Source organism: Gopherus evgoodei, chromosome 2 (genome assembly GCF_007399415.2).
Source record: "Gopherus evgoodei ecotype Sinaloan lineage chromosome 2, rGopEvg1_v1.p, whole genome shotgun sequence".
Lineage (NCBI taxonomy): Eukaryota > Metazoa > Chordata > Testudines > Testudinidae > Gopherus > Gopherus evgoodei.
Genome location: NC_044323.1, coordinates 235123489 through 235145849, shown reverse-complemented (window position 1 = coordinate 235145849; position 22361 = coordinate 235123489). Strand labels below are relative to the sequence as shown.

General features: G+C 38.4%; 1 protein-coding gene, 1 long non-coding RNA gene and 2 other non-coding genes across 20 annotated transcripts in view; 3 read left to right on the top strand and 1 right to left on the bottom strand.

Annotated features, from left to right (window-relative positions):
* LOC115646841 overlaps positions 1-22361 on the top strand; it is a 28958-nt gene that overhangs the window by 5564 nt on the left and 1033 nt on the right. The window contains exons 4-8 of one of the 17 annotated variants that reach the window (XR_003999145.1): positions 1361-1393; positions 2067-2155; positions 3734-3859; positions 5180-5240; positions 16040-16167. This is a non-coding gene — a long non-coding RNA (uncharacterized LOC115646841). The other 16 variants (XR_003999152.1, XR_003999151.1, XR_003999146.1 and 13 more) reach the window with 16 other exon arrangements.
* On the top strand, positions 1116-1196 carry LOC115647327. Its single transcript, XR_003999283.1, has one exon. It is a non-coding gene; the product is annotated as a small nucleolar RNA SNORD87 (small nucleolar RNA).
* Positions 1913-1992, top strand: LOC115647328. Its single transcript, XR_003999284.1, has one exon. It is a non-coding gene; the product is annotated as a small nucleolar RNA SNORD87 (small nucleolar RNA).
* On the bottom strand, positions 4340-22355 carry MCMDC2 (minichromosome maintenance domain containing 2). The gene is made up of 14 exons (XM_030553221.1): positions 21421-22355; positions 21162-21292; positions 21009-21068; positions 20465-20660; positions 18739-18861; positions 18492-18599; positions 16228-16356; positions 14578-14815; positions 10969-11174; positions 9781-9947; positions 9162-9335; positions 7258-7400; positions 5808-5917; positions 4340-4839 (listed from the first exon to the last, which is right to left on the bottom strand). Exons 1-14 carry the CDS (start codon positions 21518-21520, stop codon positions 4673-4675), a joined length of 2052 nt encoding a protein of 683 aa, XP_030409081.1. The 5' UTR covers positions 21521-22355; the 3' UTR covers positions 4340-4672.

Below are 22361 nucleotides of genomic sequence, written 5' to 3'. Positions count from 1 at the left end.
GAGAATCAATCTAAGATAAGTTGACTTCAGCTACGCTATTTTCATAGCTGAAGTTGCATATCTTAGATTGACTTATCTCCTGTGCTCACAGTGCAGGATGGATGGCTTCCGCTTCTCGCCTTGGTGGAATTCTGGAGTCGATGGGGAGCGCATTCAGGGATCAATTTATCATGTCTAGACGAGACGCGATAAATTGATCCCTGATAGATACATTGCTACCTGCTAATCAGGTGGGTAGTGTGGATGTACCATTATAGTACTGGGAAGCATTTTTTATACTTTTTAAAGAGATGTCGCTATATTAATATTTTCTTTGTGATCAAATACTTAGTTTTAGTCTCATAGCATTAAATGCTCATCATAGATGGAAAGTTGCTTTGTTGGCATAATGATTTCTCCTTTTGATAATGTATCTGAAAATGCCAGCCAAACACAGAATAAATCAAAAAGTGCCTGTGGATCAAATTCATTAATGTTTCTGATAAGAAAATTTTCTTTAAAATAGTGAGAATTGAGTCAGTTGTGATGTTTATTTCAAACGTTTTTACAAGCCCCATGTACTTTGTGTACAGCCAGCAAAATGTCCTATCAACTGGTAAAGTAGTTAGTAAAAATGAGTCTGTTGCTTTTCTTTGATATCAATACCAGAAATCAGAATCCAATAAGAGAGTCAAATCTTCATCTGATGAAAATCTGCACAGAACTGATCTATTGCTGCTTTTCCATGATGACCCTGACACTATGTTGGCTTACACTAGCTGAGGATCTGGCTTGGTGGTCAGGGCCTTCATTAGGCCAGCAGCTGAGAAGCTGTTCCTATTTTTATCCAACCCCTGTCATTGTAGTGATCTTTTTTTATTTCTGTTACAGCAATCTAAAAGATAAGTTGGAAACTGGAATGGGGGCAAAAAATTGTACTAGTTTTGTGCTTTTATCTTGCAGGAAATAATTGAAATTCAAGTCCTTTAAAATATATGCATTACATAGGGGCAAAATGACATACTGCAGAAATATAGTTCTTGTCCAGATTATGCCACACATACTGCAGGAAGACACATTCTCATATTGAAATTAACTACCTTTCATTAAATCGGCACCTTAGACAACGTGATGTTACTGGCATGATGATGATTTCCTTTTGCCGTTTACCCATCTGAATGTATGTTGATGTACATGTTCAAATCTGAGATGCCAGTAAAGGTTTGGATAAACTTGGTAACTTAGTTTGTCAGCGTGATCAGTTTTATAAATTTTTCTTTCTGCAATTTTTTCAGTGAAAAATACCTTTTGTTATGTGATTTGTTGAGCTTGGATACATTCAGAAATGCCATGTTCTTGACTTTTGTCCTGCTCTTTGCAGCCAGTAAGATGTTGTTTCACTTCTTCTCTTAAGGTAAGTTGGAGGGGGGTATTTGTTTTTGTGATGCCTTTGTATATATCTCTGTGCTGAAAAGAATGAAACTTAGCACAGCTAAGGTAGGTAAAAGTCTAGGTTAAAATATGTGAACCAACACAACAAATGAGTCATGGAGAGCAGTCCTTTAAAAGTTGTGAGGCAATAGCCCTCTGACCATTCTGGGTGAGGACTCAACATTTTCAAAAGCTTAACAATCTTTCAGATAATTCAGCCCAATTTAAAACTAATTTCAGAAACTTTCATGTGAATATAAAAGGAAAATATAATTGATTTCAAAGTTAGCCAGAGCATCTTGAGTTCCAAATGTTTGGGTTACACGTGATCATGTTAATATTTCTTTGTCCTTATTTTAAACCTTTCTTTTTTCAAAGGATCTAATTTTATGGAACTGAACCTCTTAAATTTGTATTGTGATAGCCTCTTCCCCATACGTATAATTGTCCATGAGATGACTAATAAGCTTAATTTTAGTTTTGGGTGGCAGACTGTTGCTTTGATGGCCTAATGATGATTATCTTCTGCCGTTTACCCAGCTGATTCTTTCTGGAGAAAAAATCTGAGTCTGATGTGCCATTTTAATTTTGAGTTAGCTAGATTACATACTCTTAAATTGGATTCACAGTGTATTTCTTATGCCTTTTCTTTTCAGAACAAGAATTTACTCAACCATGGTGTTAAATATATGTTGTCTAATGTGCAGTTAACTTGCAGCTGCCAAGAAGTCATACAGTTTTCAAGGTATTTTGAATGTTTTAGGAGCTAATTTTTCTGTCATATCTGTTTTTGTTTTTTGATATTTTCATATTTTAACTGGATCTGAAAGTGATTATCAGTCTGAATTGATATAATGAAAACTGATCAGAACCTGCTCTAGAGCAGGTTCTTCATTGTAGTTAAACAACATTGCTGAGTACTGTTTTTTTTTGAGAGAGAGAGAGAGAGAATTCTTAATATTAGCCTTCAACTTAACTCTAAAATACATGGTAACAGTTGATTTCTGATTTTAAAAGCAGTTACTTTTAACCTACTGTCCCAAATGTAATAAGTCAGTCTTTTAAAGGTAAATGTTATGCTCATAAAAGATGCTAGATTGACAGCTCTAGTGCTTGAAGGTGGTTTCTTTTTTGTTTTTTGTTTTAATCCAGAGGCCAGGCATAATGTGGGCAGTAGCAATATCAGCTTTCCTAATCCCAGCCTGAATTGACCGGAGGACTACTAGGGGTGAAGAGGATAATTGTGTTCACCCCCATTCAGATCTTGTCCTTTGCTTTGCCTGACAACAAGCATGCAAGAGATGATGGTGGTGTTGTAGTGCAGCCCTGTCTGCAACAAATGATCCTGAAACTAACAAACTGTGTTGTGCTGACTTAGCCTTATTATAAAAGCAAAGGGAAAATTCAAAAGCATATTCAAGGTACTATTACTAATCGATTACCAAGAAAATCTTCCAAGCACAGGACAATTTCTCTCCAAAGGCACAAAGTTTACTTGGTTATAGCTACCTCCCTTCATAGTGAGGATAGCCTGCTACGCAATCTCCAAAAGACCCAACTTAGACTTAGTAAAAAAACAAACAAAAAAACCTTTGCATTAACATGCTGGCAACAGCTCCACACTTCTGTATGAATAAACCTTTTTAATATCAAAGCAAAAGCTCACTAATCTGAGCTAGTTCCTCAACGTCATTTTGTCCATCTTTATATCATTTTCTTCAATCTTGCAATGTTTCTGGCCACTCTGATTTTCATTGCTGAAGCCCATCTCAGCTGCTTGCTGTAACCATTTCTGCAAAAAGTCTGTTTCACACAATATCCTCATACCTATATTTCAATTCTCTTCCGGTGCATAATTTGTTTCAATTTTTGTTTCATTATATCTATACAATTTAGTTCTCATTCCTTCTGAGTTTGAAACTGATTCCCTTCACCACATCTACTTCTCAGACATGTTGTGGGAGGCAGCCCTGTGAACCAGGGGAAAAGATGAGTGTGTTCTGTCATTCTGCACCAAATAATCTGTGGGAGTATAAGCATGTACAGTACTTTTCAGGTCAGGTATGGCCTGACCTGAAAAAGCATAAATTTATTTAACTTCTTGTGGTCAAATGTGGAAGTGAGTTTCAGTTTTCATCTTGATGACTTTCCCTAGTAGACTAATAATTTGTCATTCTAATTATAAGAGGCAGCACTGTCTAGTGACTAAAGGCACTGGACAGGGAGTCAGGAGACCTGGGTTCTATTCCTGACCTGTATGACAGTAGGCAAGTTACTTCACACTTCTGTTTCCCCTCCTATTCTGTGTCTCTTCTGTTTACAGGGCAGGCACCAGCGAAGGAAGCAGGTGCCGCAACAGTCCGTTGGGGCAGCATGTCCGGGTCAGCGGCGGCAATTCGGCGACAGGTACTTCGGCAGCAGCTCAATCGCTCCTCTTCAGATTTCAGCGGTGGGTCCTTCAATCATATCATTCCCCCCACCCCCGCCACTTGGAGTGGCAAAAAAGCTGGAGCTGGCTCTGTCTGTTTAGACTAGAGTATGAGCTCTTCAATGCAGAACTTCACTCTAAGGCCTATAGGTGCTACTGGCATACAAATAATAAAATAGCTATCATACCTCTAATTGTGTCTGAATAAAAATATAGTTGTGCATACTAAATGTTTAACATACACATGTACAGTTTTTATGAAGTACTTTTGATGTATGTAGTTGAATTGCAGCAGCGCAAAAACCCACAGAATGCAAAGTTGGTAAAGTTTAATCGCTAGACTCTGAATAAATTGTTCTACAAACTACCTTTTCGTTTATAAGCCATGTGACAGCAATGGTTAATTTTTTTAAACCATTTTTATTTAAACTTTTGTTTTCCTCTTATTCCCAATGTAAGCTTCTCACTACCATTCACGTGGTACATTTTAATAGTTGTGGGGGTGTGAGAATTGTTACCTACTTAGTATTTATAGCAGCATGAGTATGGTGCTTTGCTCTTCTTCTCTGGGTCACCTTATCTGTAGAGGTCACGGCTTTGAGAAGCCACCAGTCCAGTGATATGCTAAGTCTGAGAAACTTAATGTGCAATATTGTTTAATTTTGAGTTGGCTACAAACTTATCTGTAGGAGTAGCAATTTCATAAAATAGTAACTTTCATATACATTTTGCAGTAGCAATACTCTAAAACTTTAAATATTTAAATTTTACATTTTTCCAAAAAACCCCCAAAACTTTGATATAGGAATAAGCTCTGCTTTCAGAATAGGTTCTTTATTCTTCACTAGTAGTAACATGTGTTCCAGGGCCATATGTGGCAATAAACTGTAACAGTTGCTGATGGCATTGCATCAGATAAACATCTCTTTGCTGCAGAGTGTTTTCATCAATGAGGTCAAATGGAAACACTGCATTTGGAGCCACACAAAATACAGAGGCACCTACGCAAAGAAGAATTGGATTGAAAATGTTATGTTAATAGATTCCATACACTCCTGGAAAATCCTCTTGGCTAACTGTTCTGCTTCATCTTAGTGACATTTGAAGGGATGACTTATGAAAAGAACACTAACCACATCTTATAAAATATTTCTACCTCGTTCTCAAATTTTCTGTCTATTTAAAAAAAAAAAAATACTCCTGGGGATTTGGTATCGGATATGAGATTTATACTTCTGGTTTGAATTTGGTTCAGCTCAATAGCAATCTGTCTTGAAATTCCAAGAGGCAGGTAAGATATTCCATTAAGTTCTGACACTCAGATCCTTTAATGACTTCTAGTGCCAGAGGGATCTGCAAGGTGCTCATTGCAGGATCAGGACTCATGACAGGAAATTCTCAGGTGAGAAGGAATTTTTCCTAACCTTAAATCAATCTTGTTTGTAAAAGAAATCTTGGGACTATCACCCTCTACTGTTATAACTTACTTACAGATAGCGAAGAAAAATTGATTTAATTCTAAAATGGTTGGTGCTTATTGCCTTTGAAATGTAATACTATGCCATACATTTGAATGAATCAATATTAAGCTCCTGACACATCATATTAATGGTATCTAGAGTGTTTTTGGTAGATCCACTCGAGTACGAGGAAAGTTGTAAATGTTGTCTGAGAAATCAGGTACAGCCAAAATAGTTCTTGCTTCTCAGAGTGTTGTTTTGCTCTTTAGCATTCTGTCCCTATCCAGTCAACTTTCCATACTTTACTCATAGTTAAAGCACCATTTCCAATGCTAAGAAAATGGGTATTTATATCCAAATTTGAGATGCCTTAATTCAAACTTGATTGCATCTTTGATCTAGTTTAATTGTGTTTATATTTGGTCACTTCTAATATTAAAGTATCTACACATTTAGACCTAATACTCAACTAACAAATGTACAGTCTGGTAAAACATAATTATTTTTACCATGTTTTAAAGTGAGAGATGATTCAAATAACAAGACAGCAATCAACACATCTTCCTCAAGTACTTTCTTCCTTAAACTCAGCTTAGTGTGCGCTTTAGACAGTGAAACCCTAGAAGACAAAAATGCCAGCGTCTTAGAAAAATATATTACACAAAATACATGGGTGTGCACTGCACTGACTACATAAAAAGCTAATTATAGTGGCAGTCATTATTTCAATGTAGTTTATTTTCCAAATCCTACCCGAGTTTTACAGGTTTTAATACAGTAGCAGGGTACTCAAATGATTTCAAGTGAGCGAAGTTACATACTGTTCCTTCCGTCACAGCCAAATATGTACACAACTATTTTGTGTATCACTTGTCCCAAAATAGTGTGAGAATGCATGTTATACAACTCCCTCATGTTGTATGAAGTTAGTAGGGGACCATAATTATTGCATTGCTCAAGCACTAAGGAACTAAGGATACTGCAGCAATCAACTCACTTTCTTCATTTTTGTAGATTTGTTTCAGTACTAGTTACTTTAATGATGAGGTTTGGCTTTTAAATAGCCATTTTTTTCATGCCTGGCAAACGAGCAAATAAGTTTATTCAAATAGAGATTTCTGGAGCTATTCCAAGATCAATTCAGGAACTCTAACATCCTACAAATATAAATACTATGTAAACTACTGTACAGGACCTAGACAGCGGGCAAACTACGGCCCAGGGCCTACAACTGGCCCTTGAGCTTTTGCCAGGGAGCAGGGTCTGGGGCTTCCTCAGTTACATGTGTCTCCTGGAAGCAGTGATATGTCCCATCTCTGGCTCCTACACTTAGGGGCAGCCAGGGGGTGCTGCATGCTGCCCCTGCCCCAAGCACCACCTGTGCAGCTCCCCTTGGCTGGGGTTCCTGGCCAAGGTGAGCTGCAGGTGCGGCACTTGCGGATGGGGCAGTGTGCGGAGCTGTCTGGTCATGCCTCTACGTAGGAGCCAGAGGGGGGACACGTCATTGCTTCTGTGATATGCTTGAGGTAAGCGCCACTTGGAGCCTGCACCCCTGCCCTAGCCCTGATTCCCCTTCTGCCCTCTAAGCCCCTCGGTCCTAGCCCACAGCACTCTCCTCCACCCGCAACTCCTCATTACCCAACCCTAGCCCAGAGCCCCCTCCCACACACTGAACTTCTCATTGCTGGCCCCACCCCAGAGCCCTCATCCCTCCCAGATCCCAACCCCCAATTTTGTGAGCATTCATGGCCTGTCGTGCAATTTCCATACTCAGATGTGGCCCCCTGCTCTAGACTGAAATCTTGAAGGATCTTGTATCCAAAGATCTCCATGTTTTTTATTTAATAATTAAAAAAAAGCTTCAACTCCCAAGTAGGCAAGTACTAGTACCATTTTTACAGATGAAGAATTTGAGGCATGACGAAGTTAAGCAATTTAATTAGCAAAATTTAAACGTACAGGATTTTCAGTGCAGATGTTGATAGTTTTGATCCATGAATAGAATCTGTTCTGACTCTGCGACTTGCTAGGTAGTAGCCATGAATGAGTCTTTCTGCTTCTGAACTGAGTTCTACATGCAAATTCGTAGCAAATACAATAAGCTAAAAACAGCAAAAATTTTAAATATTTAAGGAATACTGTTGAAAACTTACACCCAAAGCTCATTTTGCTACTGATAAAATCCGTTGCATAGTATTAATATATCTAGACAATATTTTCCATATTAGCACAATTTTTAGAAAGGATTGACCATTTACACAGCAATATGGCTATGTCTCAGGTATAGAAACAATTTGTTCACTAATCTAGTAAATTTAAACAAATATGCTAGAAACTCCCTCAATAATTTTAAATAAATATTCTCTAGTGTACTGAAATAAACATGCACCATACTAATAGGTTCTAATCTTGTCCACACTGCATACTGGAGATCTACTTTTTAAAAAATTACATTTACCAACACTACTGTTTCAAAACCCAAGCAAACAAATGGAGTTTAATAATTTGGCTCTTTAAAAGGAGTACATAAATGACTTCAAATGTGTACAAAACATTAATTTTCATATAAGAAGGGTTTAGAACTCTGAACATAATAGGAGTTTTGTTACTGTCAATGCTCAGATTTGCATGCTATCCTTATTTTTAATCTATACATGTATTTAGGACATTACAGTTGTGCATGTTCTGTTTGTTAGCCTATAATTATGAACCTCTGGACCAAATTCAGTTATGGTGGCAGGGGATGAGGTGACTGGAAATGAACTTGCTGGTACCAGATCTGAATTTGGATGATGTTTCAGGGTTAAACTTCTAAAACCCAATTTCTATCCCCTTGAATGCAAATAATAGTTAATCAAAAATTGATTTAAAAATAGTTACCCATATTGTTGGTCACTATCTTGGGATACCTGTTGCTGATTTCATTGCACTGGACAGTCAGATTACCTCTAGTTTAAATTTTAAGTACTAGCTGTCAGCCAGACAGTGCCCAGTTGAACTTATTTACTGAGCATCTGCTATCGCTGGAACTTGCACTGCTACCATGAGAATCTCTGACTGAACAACAAAGGAGCTGTGTAACTCCTGATGCCAGTAGTAGCCTGTGATATGGCAGTAGTGTTTAAAAATTAGTATAGAACCCCCAAAAAGCAACCAGGTACATTGAAGATAAAAAATGCTTGTCAGCATATCCATTACTTTTTGAAAGATGCTATTTTTCCCGCTAATAGACATTTTCTTACTGTGATTTAGGGTGAAATCAGATGAGTTGCAATTAAAGTTTTACGTTTTGCAGTGCCCTGGGTGGTGCAGGGACGTGAATATCGTATTAGTATCAAATGTGCATCGGGTCACTATGGAGTTGTATATTCATCCTGCACAATTAGGCTGCTGTGAATTTTAATAAGTCAGCCTTTTTTGTTGTCCATTTTTTAAAAAGTATTAAATGGTCACTAGTGTTTTGCTTGTACTCCACTAATATATACCTACATTCTCCTTCCTGGAAGAGGTACACACATCCCTGTACCCTCAGAAAGTGGTTCTTCTGGAAATAATACTACGACAAAAGATTTAATCATGTTAAGTCCTGAGGTGGTGCTTTGTGGAATGGATACAAAGAGGGTGCTACCCCGACTAGATAAATGTTCAGAAAACACCCACTAACATAGATGGGAAACTGATTTTGTCAGTGAAAATAATGGCAAAACTCATATTGACTTCAGTGAGACCACAAGGGGGCATGTAATAGTAAGTGAATATCTGCATGGCTGGAAGTATACAAGTCATCTCAGGAAAACCACATCATGCCAAGTAATAGTATGAAATTATCAAATACAATTTTGTTCTGAACTACAGCTAGTTACCTCTTCAAAATCTTGTGTTCTGAACTGCTGGAGGAGGGTATAAAGTGCTTCTGGATCAATGGCTTTTTTCATGATGTGATCCAAAAGAGGAAGAGCTGGTTGGCAAGATAACTCATTGCAGTGTATCAAAAGCCCAAAAGCATCTATAAGGTTAGCTGCTATTGAGCTCAAGTCCTAAACAGAATAAAACCCAAAGCAATGTGACTGAAGCTTAACTGCTTATTTTTCAAATAGAAAAAAAATCAATTTACTTCTGAGTATACTGTAGAGAAAATGGCAGGCTCTTGCCCTGTTTGATAGGTGTGCAACTGCAAAGGTATTTTGAATTAAATTACTATTGTGAGGGGAAAATAGGCTAGACCAATGTCACAAATGTGCACACTCTACAATCCTGTTTATTCAGAGGCTTGTAGGAGCAACATAAAACCTTTGAATAAACAAAGGCTTCATGTTTAGAAAAGCTGGTCTATTTTTAGAAGATATGGGCTTTAAAGTGACTTCACTGTGGCTTGTGTGGAGATGTCACTTCTTTGTGTTGGTCTCCATTGTTTTACATGTAGAATTGTCTACATCTCCAGACTTATTACATAGCTTTGCCATAACAAAGTATATGTCTTACCAACTTGCCAATTAGAGTGTTATCCTTTTGTATGTATTTTTTGGATGATAAATCCTCATCTACAAAAGTCCAGAAACTGGTCTGAATTGGAAGAATAACTTGCTGGTCAACACCTTCTCCATACTTCTTTCCAGGAATAAATACTGTAGTGGTTCTGCTCTCCAGCACTATCAGGTCATACAATACATGTTACTTAAACTACTGTAATGTAACATTAAATCTCCAATCCTAGTGACAGAGTCTGAGGATAATTCCAATTACATACTGCACTTAGTTTTTATGGAAAAGTCAGGATATCTTCAAAGTAACTGATGCAAAAATATAAAATTAATCAAAATGCATTTGGGGGGTGGGGTGGAGAAAATGCTTAGGCATAAAGAACCTTTGTACTCTCCAGCTAAAGATTTTCATATCCCCTGGAAAGAATATGCCATCTCGTCCTCTTTGCAAAAACTTTCACTTACATCAAACCAATTCAGTTAGCTGGATGTATACAAGACTGTGTAAGGCTTGCAGTTTATTGGTAAAGTAACCAGGGCTAACCACCCTTGGTCTGTATGTAAATTAAACAAAACACAGAGCGGATTATGTTGTTTTGCTTTGTTTAAACTACTATAGCTGTGATACAGACAAAGGAGAGCTCCATCTTCAAAAACAGGCTCTCTCTCTAAAACTTGTCACACCATGCTAAAATGTGCTTATTTTGCATGAACTCCTAAATATAATTTGAGGGCTCTCCAGTGCCAGGACTTGTATCCTGCATAAGCATTTTTCTATAATTTAAGTAGTTAATGTAATAGGTACCTCTTCTGCCCTAGTAAGTCTGCGATCCTATTATGCCTTGCTTTAAGATCCATTCATGTAAAAATCTCACTATTCTTCCCCAGTACTGTTAATATCTACTTGCTTTTCTCTCTCTCTATGGCATATATGAGGTTTTCTGATGACAGAGAAGGTGACTTTCTCAGCAGTTAGGGAGAAATTATAACATCCCTAAGAGTGCATGAGAGTAGGGTTGCAGTTAGGATTTAAAGGCCCCTGGACAAATTGTAGAAACTAGCTTCCTCGAGGCCTCGTGGTCCCATCTCTCCCAGTGCCTAGCCCTCGCTCTACTTGTCTCTCGTCTAGCACTGATTTCTCCTCTCTTCTGATTGCCCAGTGGATGCAGAGTGGCTTTGTACTGGTTACCTGACTGCAGAAGTTCAAGTTTATCCTTTTTATGTGACAACAAATCTCCTATGAAGCAGATACCACCTTTGGCCAGCAGAGCACTGCATGCCTGAATGCTAGCAGTTCCAGTTCCATGCTTATCTTTGGACACAGTAGGAAAAATGTCATTAGATGCCGGGTGCCGTATGCCACGGGCTACAAGACAAACACTGTAATTCAAAAGCCTAGGATAAAAATAATTGTCAGCAATTTGTAACACCTGCAAAAAATGTAGTTAAATTATTTTCCTTTTACAACAACTAATTGTATTTTTAAAATTGGTATTAAAAGCGCACACATTGGAACTTCATTTGACTTAAGATAGAGCACTTAAAAAGAAAAAAATTAAAATACTTTTATAGGAGTATAAAATATTTCTGAATACTAAGGTAAAACCCAGGGTTTCTTATACACAACCAAAAAAGGGGCACTATTTGAAATAGTTGCTCCTATTTATCTTTAATAGTTTCCCTCTAGTAGCACTAACTACATGAAGAAGCATGACGTCCAGCGGTATTCTAATTTAATATTCTTAAATTGGTCTAGCATACAAGGCAAAATTTGGAATTGGGTCAGAGGCGAAATTGAATTCTCTTCCCCCATTACTAGTGCCTGATTGTGCCCCATTGAAGGCACTAGAAGTTTTACCATTGACATTAAAGAGTGCAGGATTAAGCCTCTACTGAACATTTTGCCTCATGTATGGTGACTGAGGACAGGTGTGTGGATCTACACAGTAGTGGACCCAAACACTCTGAGGCATGAGTGCAGGGCCCTCCCCTACTGAACTGTGTTCTAGGGCATGCAGAGTGGGCAGCCCAAATGTTGCCTCCCACATGCAGTGGAACCACATTGATTCTATTGCTCATGCTTGCAAATGGTGGAGGTGGGCTTTGTCCCAGTATTAATAAATGACATGGTATGACAACATACATATGATGCAGGGTGCCATCATCTTGACAGTCTAATGGCATCTGAGCCAGACAAAGCTCAGCATACTAAAGCATGAGAGACAGGAGAGTCTGAGAAGAAGGATGGTCCAGTGGTTAGAGTATTGGTTGGGGACCCAGGTTCAAATTCGTGCTCAGCCAAAAATTTCCTGTGTGACTTTAGACAAGTCAATTAACACCCTGATTTTTTAAGGTATTTAGGCACCTGACTAAGTTTAGCAATCTAGTTCTTAGTCTCTCTGTGCCTCAATTTTCCAACAGCAAAATGGGGATAATAGTACTTCCCTCCTCACAGTAATGTTCTGAGGATTAAAGGCATTTAAATATTGGCCAATGCTTAAGAGTTTACAGTAAAAGGGACCATGTAAGTATCTGAGATGAGATTTGTAAGGTAGTTTGTTATCTTATATATATTTTTGTAAGTTACTGTAAATAGTAAAGGCCTGAGGGGCAAATTGTAAAGTGCTATATGTACTTCTAAGACCCTATAGATAACAATAACTAAGCATTCATAGGGTGCAACATATTGTTAAGCACGTGTTTCCATTCTCACCTCTTTTTCAGTTCATAACTTTTGAAAAAAAAATTGTTTTAGTCTTTTCATGCTTGGCTTCCAGCCAAGGTAATTTTTAAAAAATTTGAGCTAAACATGTTCAGTTAATAATTTGTGGAAAAAGTGGGATAGTGAGGAAAGCATTTCTCCCATTGCCTGAATATGTTCCTGATCTTTGTTGCAGTCAAAACTCAAATGGCTGAAAACAGAGTAGTTCACCCTTGCCATGTTAGTAGGCCTTTTTGAGGAAGCATAATGAAGTAATGGGTTTGTTTTTTTGGTGGGGGGAGCAGGAATAGAGATTTAAAATTGTGTCAAACATGCACATTAGAAAAGTTGTATTCATATTATGGATGAATACTAAAGTAACTTTTTTTTTCCCATCAAAGATTTCCCATAATTGCTACCATCAGTTCAGCTCCACCATCTTTATCAAGAGTGGGTGCACTGGTGTGGGTGCACAGGCATCAGTGTTTTTTTTACCACTGTCAACTATACCCACTCAGGTCAAAACTAAGGTTGCCAACTTTCTAACTGCACAAAACTGAACACCCTTGCCCTGCCCCTTCTCTGAGGCCCTGCCCCCCACTCATTCCAGCCTCTCTCCCTCCATCGCTCACTCTCCCCCACTTCACTCACTTTAATTGGGCTGCGGCAGGGCTTTGGGATGTGGGAGGGGGGCAAGGGGTGGTGCTGAGGAGTTTGAGGTGCATGAGGGGGCTCCAGGCTGGAGCCAAGGGGTTCAGAGTGCAGGAGCAAGCTGGGGGTTGGGGTGTGGGCTCCTGCTGAGGGTGTGGGCTGTGAGGTGGGGCTGGGAATGAGGGGTGCGGAGTGCAGGAGGGGGCTCAGGGCTGGGGCAAAGGGTTGGGTGCAGGCTTTGGGAGGGAGTTTGGGTGTGGGAGGGGATTCCAACTTGGGGCAAAGTGTGGGGGTGCATGCTCGGAGTTAGGTGCAGGAGGGGGTTCTTACTTGGGGCAGGGGGGTTAGGGTGTGGGCTCTGGCTGGACAGCGTTTACCTCAGGCAGCTCCTGGCCAGTGATGCAGCGGTGCTAAGGCAGGCTCCCTGCCTGCTGTGGCTCTGCACAGCTCCTGGGAGCAGCCACCATGTCTGGACCCTAGGTGGAGACATGACCAGCTGGCTCTGCACAGGGCACATTGCCCACACCTTGAAGGTGCTGCCCCTGCAGCTCCTATTGGCCACTGTTCCCTGCCAATGGGAGCTGTGGAGGCGGAGCTCAGGGCGGAGGCAGCATGTGGTGCTTCTCTGATCACACCTGCTCCCAGGGGCTGCAGGGATATGCCGGTCACTTCCAGGAGCCACAGCAGGCAGGGAGCCTGCCTTAGCTCTGCTGCACCGCCAACCAGGTCAGTACTGCTGACTGGAGCCGCTTTGGACTGGGCGTCAAAAACTGGACACCTGGCAACCCTAGACCAAACAACACAGTGATAAAAATACCAGCAGCCATTTGGACCTTGTTAATCATTGATGGGAGCTGAACTGAAGGTCACAAGAGTGAGACATTTTTGAAAAAAATAGCTGGTTTAGAAAAAACTAAAGTGCTATATCAGAGTGACTTAAGGCTTGAGAGGGGAAAATCTTTGCTTTTGTAAACACAGATTGTAGTCCTTTCAATAGCAACTATAGAAGGACTATAGTTAGGTCTGTGCTAAACAGGACTGCTGTTAGAAATTCGGTAAGTTAATTAGAAGATTGATCATTAAATGCTTTACTCGTTAAAAGCAAAGCCTTAAATTTCACCATAGACAGAAGCAGCAGGTCAGTTAATGCCACTAGATCACACATGCCCCACATGACCATCACATAGTTTGCTTCCCTCTCAGCAGTATAATAATGAATACCTGGCACACAGATAACAAAGGAAAGTAGAGTTCAGAAATCAAAAAAGTAAAACCTTTATTAAAAAAAAAAAAAGGTTATTTTGCTGAGTAAAACCCCAGGCTACACTTTAAAGTGTGAACTCTGTTTCCTTTTGAGAACATATCAAGCCCCTCTATATAAAAACTTGGCAAATCTTTTATTTAAAGTCAAATGTACTTGTAAAAAAAATACAGGTGTCAGTTTACCTATCTGCTATTAGGGTGTCACTGGTCACAATCAAAAGATCCAGGTAATCTGCTGTCTCTCTGTCTCTGTCACATGTCTGGACCAGACTCAACAGTATGGACAGTTTAAGAGTATTGTAAGTGCCTGGTGGGACAACTTGAGAAGCAAAGATGTTGGCAAGTATGGCTGTAAACCTCCAACATGAACTTGAAGTCAAGGAGAGCAGATACTTAAAATTTTCACTGATACAAGAAGTACCTAATATAAACAGAGGATATCTTAATCAACACTTTTAAACAGAGCTATTCATATTATTAAAACAAATCAGCATTAGGTAGATCCTATTATCAGAAGAAATAATTAAAAACAAGGTATGTTTGGAATTTATTTTAGGGTAACAAAAATTCAGACTGTGAACAGCTTAAGATGTTAGTTTTACTATTATTAAACAGGTAAAGGACACTGTGTCCACTAGTACATATTGAGTAAGAGAGCAAGTACATGAATTGAAATTGTATGGCCATCTAAGATACAATCTAAATATACCTGTGACAGACTGACAATATTTGCATCATCCTGGACAAACTTTATGGAATTAAGGTAATCTTTATTGAATTTAGTTAAATCTTGCTAAGTTAGGATTCATACCTTTGGGGGTCATTGTTATTAAAAATACAATTCTGTATGTGTTATTGTGGAGTTGTATGTAACTCCTCTAGGAGGAGGGAGAGGTAATTCCTTCAGTTATTAGTCCCCTCCAGGGACCAACAGAAAAAGAAAAGATTTTTGGTTAAATAGCCTGGTTTTAAACAGGCTCAGTGCCTTCTTCCAGATCCAGCAAACAGACAGGCCCCAATCCTTATGGGAGGATTGGAAGAATGCAGCCTACTGATGCCCTGTAAGACTGTATGTTTGTTCTGAGCTAAAGCTATAATGAACTTGAAACCACAAGGAAACCCCTTTCGTGAGGTATTGAAGGACTGTCTCTGCCACAGAGCATATTAGGAATGAAGTGATTTCTAGTAAGCTTATTGGAATGCATATAGGTTCTTTTATTGTTTTTTATATGTTTTCTCTGTAATGCTTTTTATCTTAATAAAACAGACTTAGAAAGAACTGTGTGGTAACTTACAACTGTGGGCAGTCACACTGTTAACTATCTCTGAAGAGAAAGCAAGCAGATGTGCCTGGGCAGCCTGTCTTTGATGGGAATAACACAGTGAAGGCAGAGGACTGTGCAGCCTTGAAATACCCATTAGAAGGTAGTGAGACAAAGGTCTCCAACCAAGAAAAGCCACAGCTGGAGACAGGAAGCCTGAGGCAAAATCCAGTTGCAGTTGCCATTGGTCTGAACTGAAACAATACCCTCTAATGAAAAGCAGAGCTTAGAAATAAGAGGATAGGGGAAAAGCACATAAATAAATAATGTTCTGCACTTTCCTAAATAAAGAAGTGGACAATAATATTGTGTGTGTTTCTTAGGTGACAGCAATATCAGGGCAAAAAACAAAGTGGGACAAGCCCATACTTAGGATTACTGGAGTGAAAGTACCAAAGTGGCTTCCAAACCTGGATCTCCATGTATTAGCAGACTGCACTAACTGTCAAGCCTTTGATCTAATAAAAACATCTATTTTTAATCATTTTAATTTACTATTCAGCTGTCTTACCTTCTGGACTACAGAGCTGTATACTGCTGACTTCTATACAGACTGTAACTTGTGAGCAGTTTTGTATACAGGCTGGAATGCCTATAAATCTATACCTGTTTCCTATTTTCATTTTGTTCGACAATTCATCTAGAAAAAAATTAATACACATGGAAATATAGGGATTTATTAGAAAATCCCAAACTTTAAGATTATAAAGTATTTTTATATGTTAAACTAGTGGTTCACATTAGAAAATATAATTTAGGGGAAGCAGCACACAACAGTTTGATTCAATGCAGCCTTAAAGAATGGGAATAGAACTATGCATGTAGACAATTTATAACATTTTAGGGCAGCAGGTGAGGAAAGTGAGTGAGATGAGCCACTGGATGATTTTCTGTTGAGAAAATGGATAATGCAGTTAGTTTTGAATTGAAACACGAAGGAGAATGTTTGTACTCTCTGATCTCTGCTCTGAGATTTGCAGCGTTCTTGTGATCACTTATTGTCAAGTAAATGGGATGGCAAAATGTCTTAGTAAAGAAAGATTAGAAAGGCAAGGTTGGTGAGGTAATATCTTTTATTGGATCAACTTATGTTGGTGAGAGAGTCAAGCTTTCAATCTTACACAGAATGCTTCTTCAGAAGCAAGGCCCTAGAATAAATAGATTAAAAGAAAATGCAAAAACATATTTGGAAACTTTCAAATTTCTGTTCATGTCATTCAAAACCTGTACTGTTTTTAGTAAAGTTTGTAATGTAAGTTATGTGCAACCTAGTATGGGCCTGAGCTGTGAGATGCTATGTCCTGTCAGTGCCCACTGAAGCTGATGGAAATTGAGGGCTCACATTACCTCACAGGATTCAGCCCAAAGGCTTTACTTTGTAATAATACATATACAACATCACTATTTAGTTTTATTGCTTGTTATTTTGGAGTAAATGGATCAATACACAATTTTCAATAAATATAAATAAATAGATGAATTTTATAAACATATTAAATAGCAAGCACCAAAGCAAAACTAACGATTTTTTAAAAATGGAAAGGGGTTACAATACTACAAAAATATTTTGTCATAAAACGAGGTTAGTTTTTTGGAGCCTGTGGTTGAATTTTCACATTCCGAATACTGTATTGTTTGCAATGGAAGTTGGAAACCTCAGACACCAGAGATCACGAAAAAATAAGGAAAATGGCTACACTGAGGAAAGATATTACAAAAAATGTTAAGCCACTGCAAAACAATATAACCAGAGGAAGGAGGAAGAAACAAGTTACACAGAAAGTGAGATAATGCTGAACTGGCGAAGACATTTTAATTGAGTAACTATGGCCCTGCCATTTTGGTCAATTTCACGGTCCTAGGAGAACAATCTTCATGATTTCAGCTATTTAAATCTGAAATTTCATGGTGTTGTAATTGTAGGGGTCCTGACTCAAAAAAGAGTTGTGGGGGGATCGCAAGGTTAGTGTGTGTGTGGAGAGTGGTGGTGAGGGGGGTTGCGATACTGCTACCCTTACTTCTGCGCTGCTGCAGACAGTGGTGCAACCTTCAGAGCTGGGCTCCCAGCCAGCAGCCGCCGCTCTCCATCTGCCCAGCTCTGAAGGAAGAGCTGCCACCAGCAGCAGCACAGAAGTAAAGATGGCATGGTATGGCATTTGCTACCCTTACTTCTGTGCTGCTACTGGCGGGGCATTACCTTCAGAGCTGGGCACCCAGCCAACCGCCGCCACTCTCCGCCCGCCAAGCTCTGAAGGCAGCACAGAAGTAAGGGTGGCAATTCCACAATCTCCCCTAAAACAACCTTGTGACCCCCCACCCCCGGTCAGGACCCCCAATTTGAGAAACTCTGGTCTCCTCTGTAAAATCAGTAATAGTACAGGATAAAAGCACAAAAAAGACCAGCTTTTATGGGGGAAGACCAGATCTCACGGTCTGTGATGCGTTTTTCATGGCCATAAATTACGTAGGGCCCTAGAAATAACACATCAAAATAAATATGGATGAACCAATGTTTTGTCATGTGTTGTCTTTAATTGCCTGGCTAACAACATGGGATTTCTTTTCAAATAAAAATGACATAATCAACTAAATATAAACTATCATTATTTTCACCATTTTGTCCAGAGAAATGAATATATAAGGAAACTGTAAGGATTTGTTCTAAAAAGCTGTTTTTCAGAATCCCATTCATTTCTAAAACATTTTTGTTTAAACAGATAGATCTCATTCAGTTTTATCATTATATTAGGATAGATGAATACACAGCCTACTCACCTCTCAGGAAAACTGTAAAAGACTGAATCCTGAAATGTGGTTTATTGTTGGAATATCCTTGGAAAGCACTCAGAGATTTTGCATCTACCATTTCAACTAGCTGTTTATCTTACAAAATAAACAAGTGTAGAATGTTATATTTCTTAAGAGTGGTACTTTATGCTTTAAAGGATAAGCTAAGTAAATAAAAATGTATCAAAAGTAGAAAGATAATTTAGAACTAAAAATAAAACTACATAATTCTTACCACCAAGTACTCTAAATTTCATGTCTTCTCGCAGTGGTGAAGCACATAAATTACATACAAAATCATTCCTCACTGTTGCAGACTCTGTAGCTCCAGGGATATGCACTCTTATATAATTAAACCCTAACAGAAAGCATTACATAGACTATATAGTCAAATATTTCTTCATATTTAGTCATAATAATTTGTAATGGACTTTACTTAAAATATATAATTGGCTTTAAATGCAGTTTATTCCAGTTTACTATATGGTAACAAGTATAAGCTCTCAAAACTTCCTGGCTCTTAAAAAATTGCACACAGCTTTCATTTTAATCCCCCAACCAGAGTGGCAGAGTGAGTAAAGCATTGAATTGAGAATCAGGAGTTCTCAAGTGTCATATTTTTCTGTTCTTAAGATGAACAGCTTTATTGAATGTTCTATGTTTCTCTCATGATTGAGTCTCTCTCTCCCTGCCACCAAATAAAAACCAACAATTATGGTGTACTGGCCCTCCGAGCCACATACAACAATCATCAGAAATTTGAGAGCTGGGGCACACCTGCTGGGAGCTGGGACTCAGAGCTTCAACCCCACTCCTGTTGAAGCCCCAAGCCCCGGCAGGTGTGCCCTGCAGGGCTGATGCCCTGAGACCCCCCCGCCCCGCTGGACAGAAGTCCCTACCCCACCACCCCACTGCATGGCAGAGGTCCTGAGCAGCCCCCTCCCAATCTGGTAGGCGAAGAATGAAGAGGGGGATTTGCGAGCCACATTTAATGGTAAAAGAGCCGCATGTGGCTCGTGAACCACAGTTTGGCCACCCCTGGGTTGTAGTTTTACCACTGGATGGCAGAATTGCTTATTACAGATTCTTAACCTCATCATGTTAGCCTGGTTTTGTGAGAAGCAGTCAGAGAGATGGTATGTCTCTATGTGCTCCATTCAAAACGATATGAGGTCTCTGTGTTTATTATTATAAATATATGTCTTCTTGATTAAAAACAATTACAATGTGTTTTCTAAAATAAATATTCTAACATTGGGACTTAGCTTCTTTTTTATACCTTCACAGTCACTATGACTGTGAAAAACAATTTTAGGGGTTAATCCTGCAAAAGCTTTAGCACCAGAGTAATTTTATGCAGGGGAGAATAGTCTCATAGAAATCAAAGAAGTTATTAAAGTTAACAAGTCCTAGACTGCTGTGAAGGAATCAGTCCACTCTACTCCTGCTGTATAGGCAGGAGTCTGATACTGGCCAAGTCTTCTCTAGAAACTTTTGCTGGTATAAGAACATTGGTTAGAGTATGAGTCTTTACAACATTTTTAAACAGGCAAAAAGCCCTAGTGTACATACAGTTTGCTGGCAAAAATGTTCTTTAATCAGTATGGCTTATTTTGTTCAGGGAACTGTTATAAGCTATATCGGCAAAAGAACTTGCCAGTATAAGATGTCTCTACTTAGGGGATGTGTGCGTGTGGGGGGTGGAGTTTGCCAGTATACAGGCAAACCCTTTGTAGTGTAAATCTGGCCACTGACCAGAATAAATCAGAAAGTTGTGATGTTCTCACTACATCAAAATGCATCCTGGATATGCAGTTCCTTTGTGTAAATTATATAAAAATCTGTACAGGAAAATGCCAAGTTTGTCTAGATTTTAATGTAAATAATAAGTTTGAGTTAATGGGCTAATCAGAGAACCTTTTGAATCTAGAACTTTTCTCATTTTACATTTTTTTTCTTACCTTCAGAAAATGGACAGGTTTCCTCAGAACAAAGGAATCTTGCTCCTTGTGTGTATTTCGTTACAGTTCCCATTGCAATCACTATTCCCTCTGACATATAAAATCTCTGAGATATGTAATCAAGTGGAAACTCACAAAGGCTGAGAACATAACTTGGCAGAGGAGGCAAGTGTGTTGGTTTCAACACTATATTAATCTCATAAGAGAAAAAGGGTTGCATTAAAACAAAAATCTTTTTTATTTGAAATGTTTAGTATAAATACTCATGTACAAAACCCAGTGTGGTCCACGGTTACAAAAACATGTTTCAGGGACGTGCCAAATAAGGTGAAAATAGCTCATAGTCACATATATCCACCTTCTCATACCCAGAGTATGTATGGCTAAGAAGTTCCAACTATTTTTTGTTTAGATTGATAGGACTGTTGAATGAAAATGAAAATTAAAGCTGAAAAATTAACACCAAAAAGATCTCTAAATACAACTTAATATTGTTTGAAAATTACTTTATTTTTATCTAAGCTGGTAAAAAGTTTAAACTCACCTGGGCCTCTGTCTGTAATTGTTCAATTAATGACAGTGTTTTAATAGCTATGAAACAGACCTGTAATTAAAAAATAAAATGATTTTGCAAAGAAAAATTTGGTTTAAAATGTTGAATACATTTCTGCATCTGTAAACATACAAATTCACTTACCGACTGAAAAATCTGTGCAGCTTTCATCGGTTTGTGCAGAATCTGATTGCCAAGAGCTGCATCCAACTCAGCAATATCAGAAGGATTTATCGAAATAATGAATCGATAGACAGCATAACTTTGCTTTGAGTCTGTAAGAGCAGAGACTCAATATGCAAGTGTCTCAGAGCACAAAATATAGAAATAAGGTATATTTTTCTTTAAACCAACTTTGTTTGGTCTGTCAATATTAATAGAAGGTTTACTGAACAAACAGTACCATTATATCGTTTGCAATCATCCACAAATTTCTGAAGGCCACCACTCCTATCAAGGTAAATAAGGGCAACCTCCTTCATTTTCAGAAGATCTGGTCTCATCTTCCAATGAAGCTCTATGCTCTTTTATCAGAATGTTAGACTATATTAATATAAATCATAGGAATTAGGGTCAGAGCTCAAGAATGCTGTAATAATAAAATAAGTAAGGATAAAACATATATAATAAAGACATCATACCTGTCAAAAGTGAAACCAGGCGCCAAGAAACTAAGCAAAGACAAATATTGCCTTCTTCTATAACATTACAAACAATGTAACTTTCGGAAATATTTTTGTCTGACTTCCCCTTTAAAATGGAAAATCCCTTGCTCAGAAAGAAATACAGTATTATGTTGTTACTGTAAATTTTCTAATAATAATGTTCCAGTATTTTGAGACAATGAACTATTTTGTGACTTTTAGAACTTGAAGAGTCAGAAAAGTGTGCCATTCTTTAGCAAAAATTCTAAGGTTTTTGTGTAGTATAGAGTTATACCCACCATAGGAAAAAAAATCGCACAATATTTCTGTGCATTAACTAAACAATGCCTTAAGGGGAAGGGCAGTACAACCAGTCAGTCACAAGTTTTTACACAGAGTGAAATTGCATTACATAGATTAACATTTAGATTAATGTTGTCATTTCATTTGTTTTCTAATTTAGGCCCTGATCTATGCAGACGCTTATGCTAGTTCTTAATTTGAGTAAAAACAATGGAACTACTCATATGCATTAGTGTTTTCAGGACTGGGATCATATTTTGTAAGCTCTTTGGGGAAGGCTGCTTGCACTCTTATTTGTTTGGTCTATATTGTACATTAGGCACATCAATGTTATACAAACACATTAATAAGTAATCAAAAATCATATATGTTGTTTTTTACTTTAAATTCTCCTTTC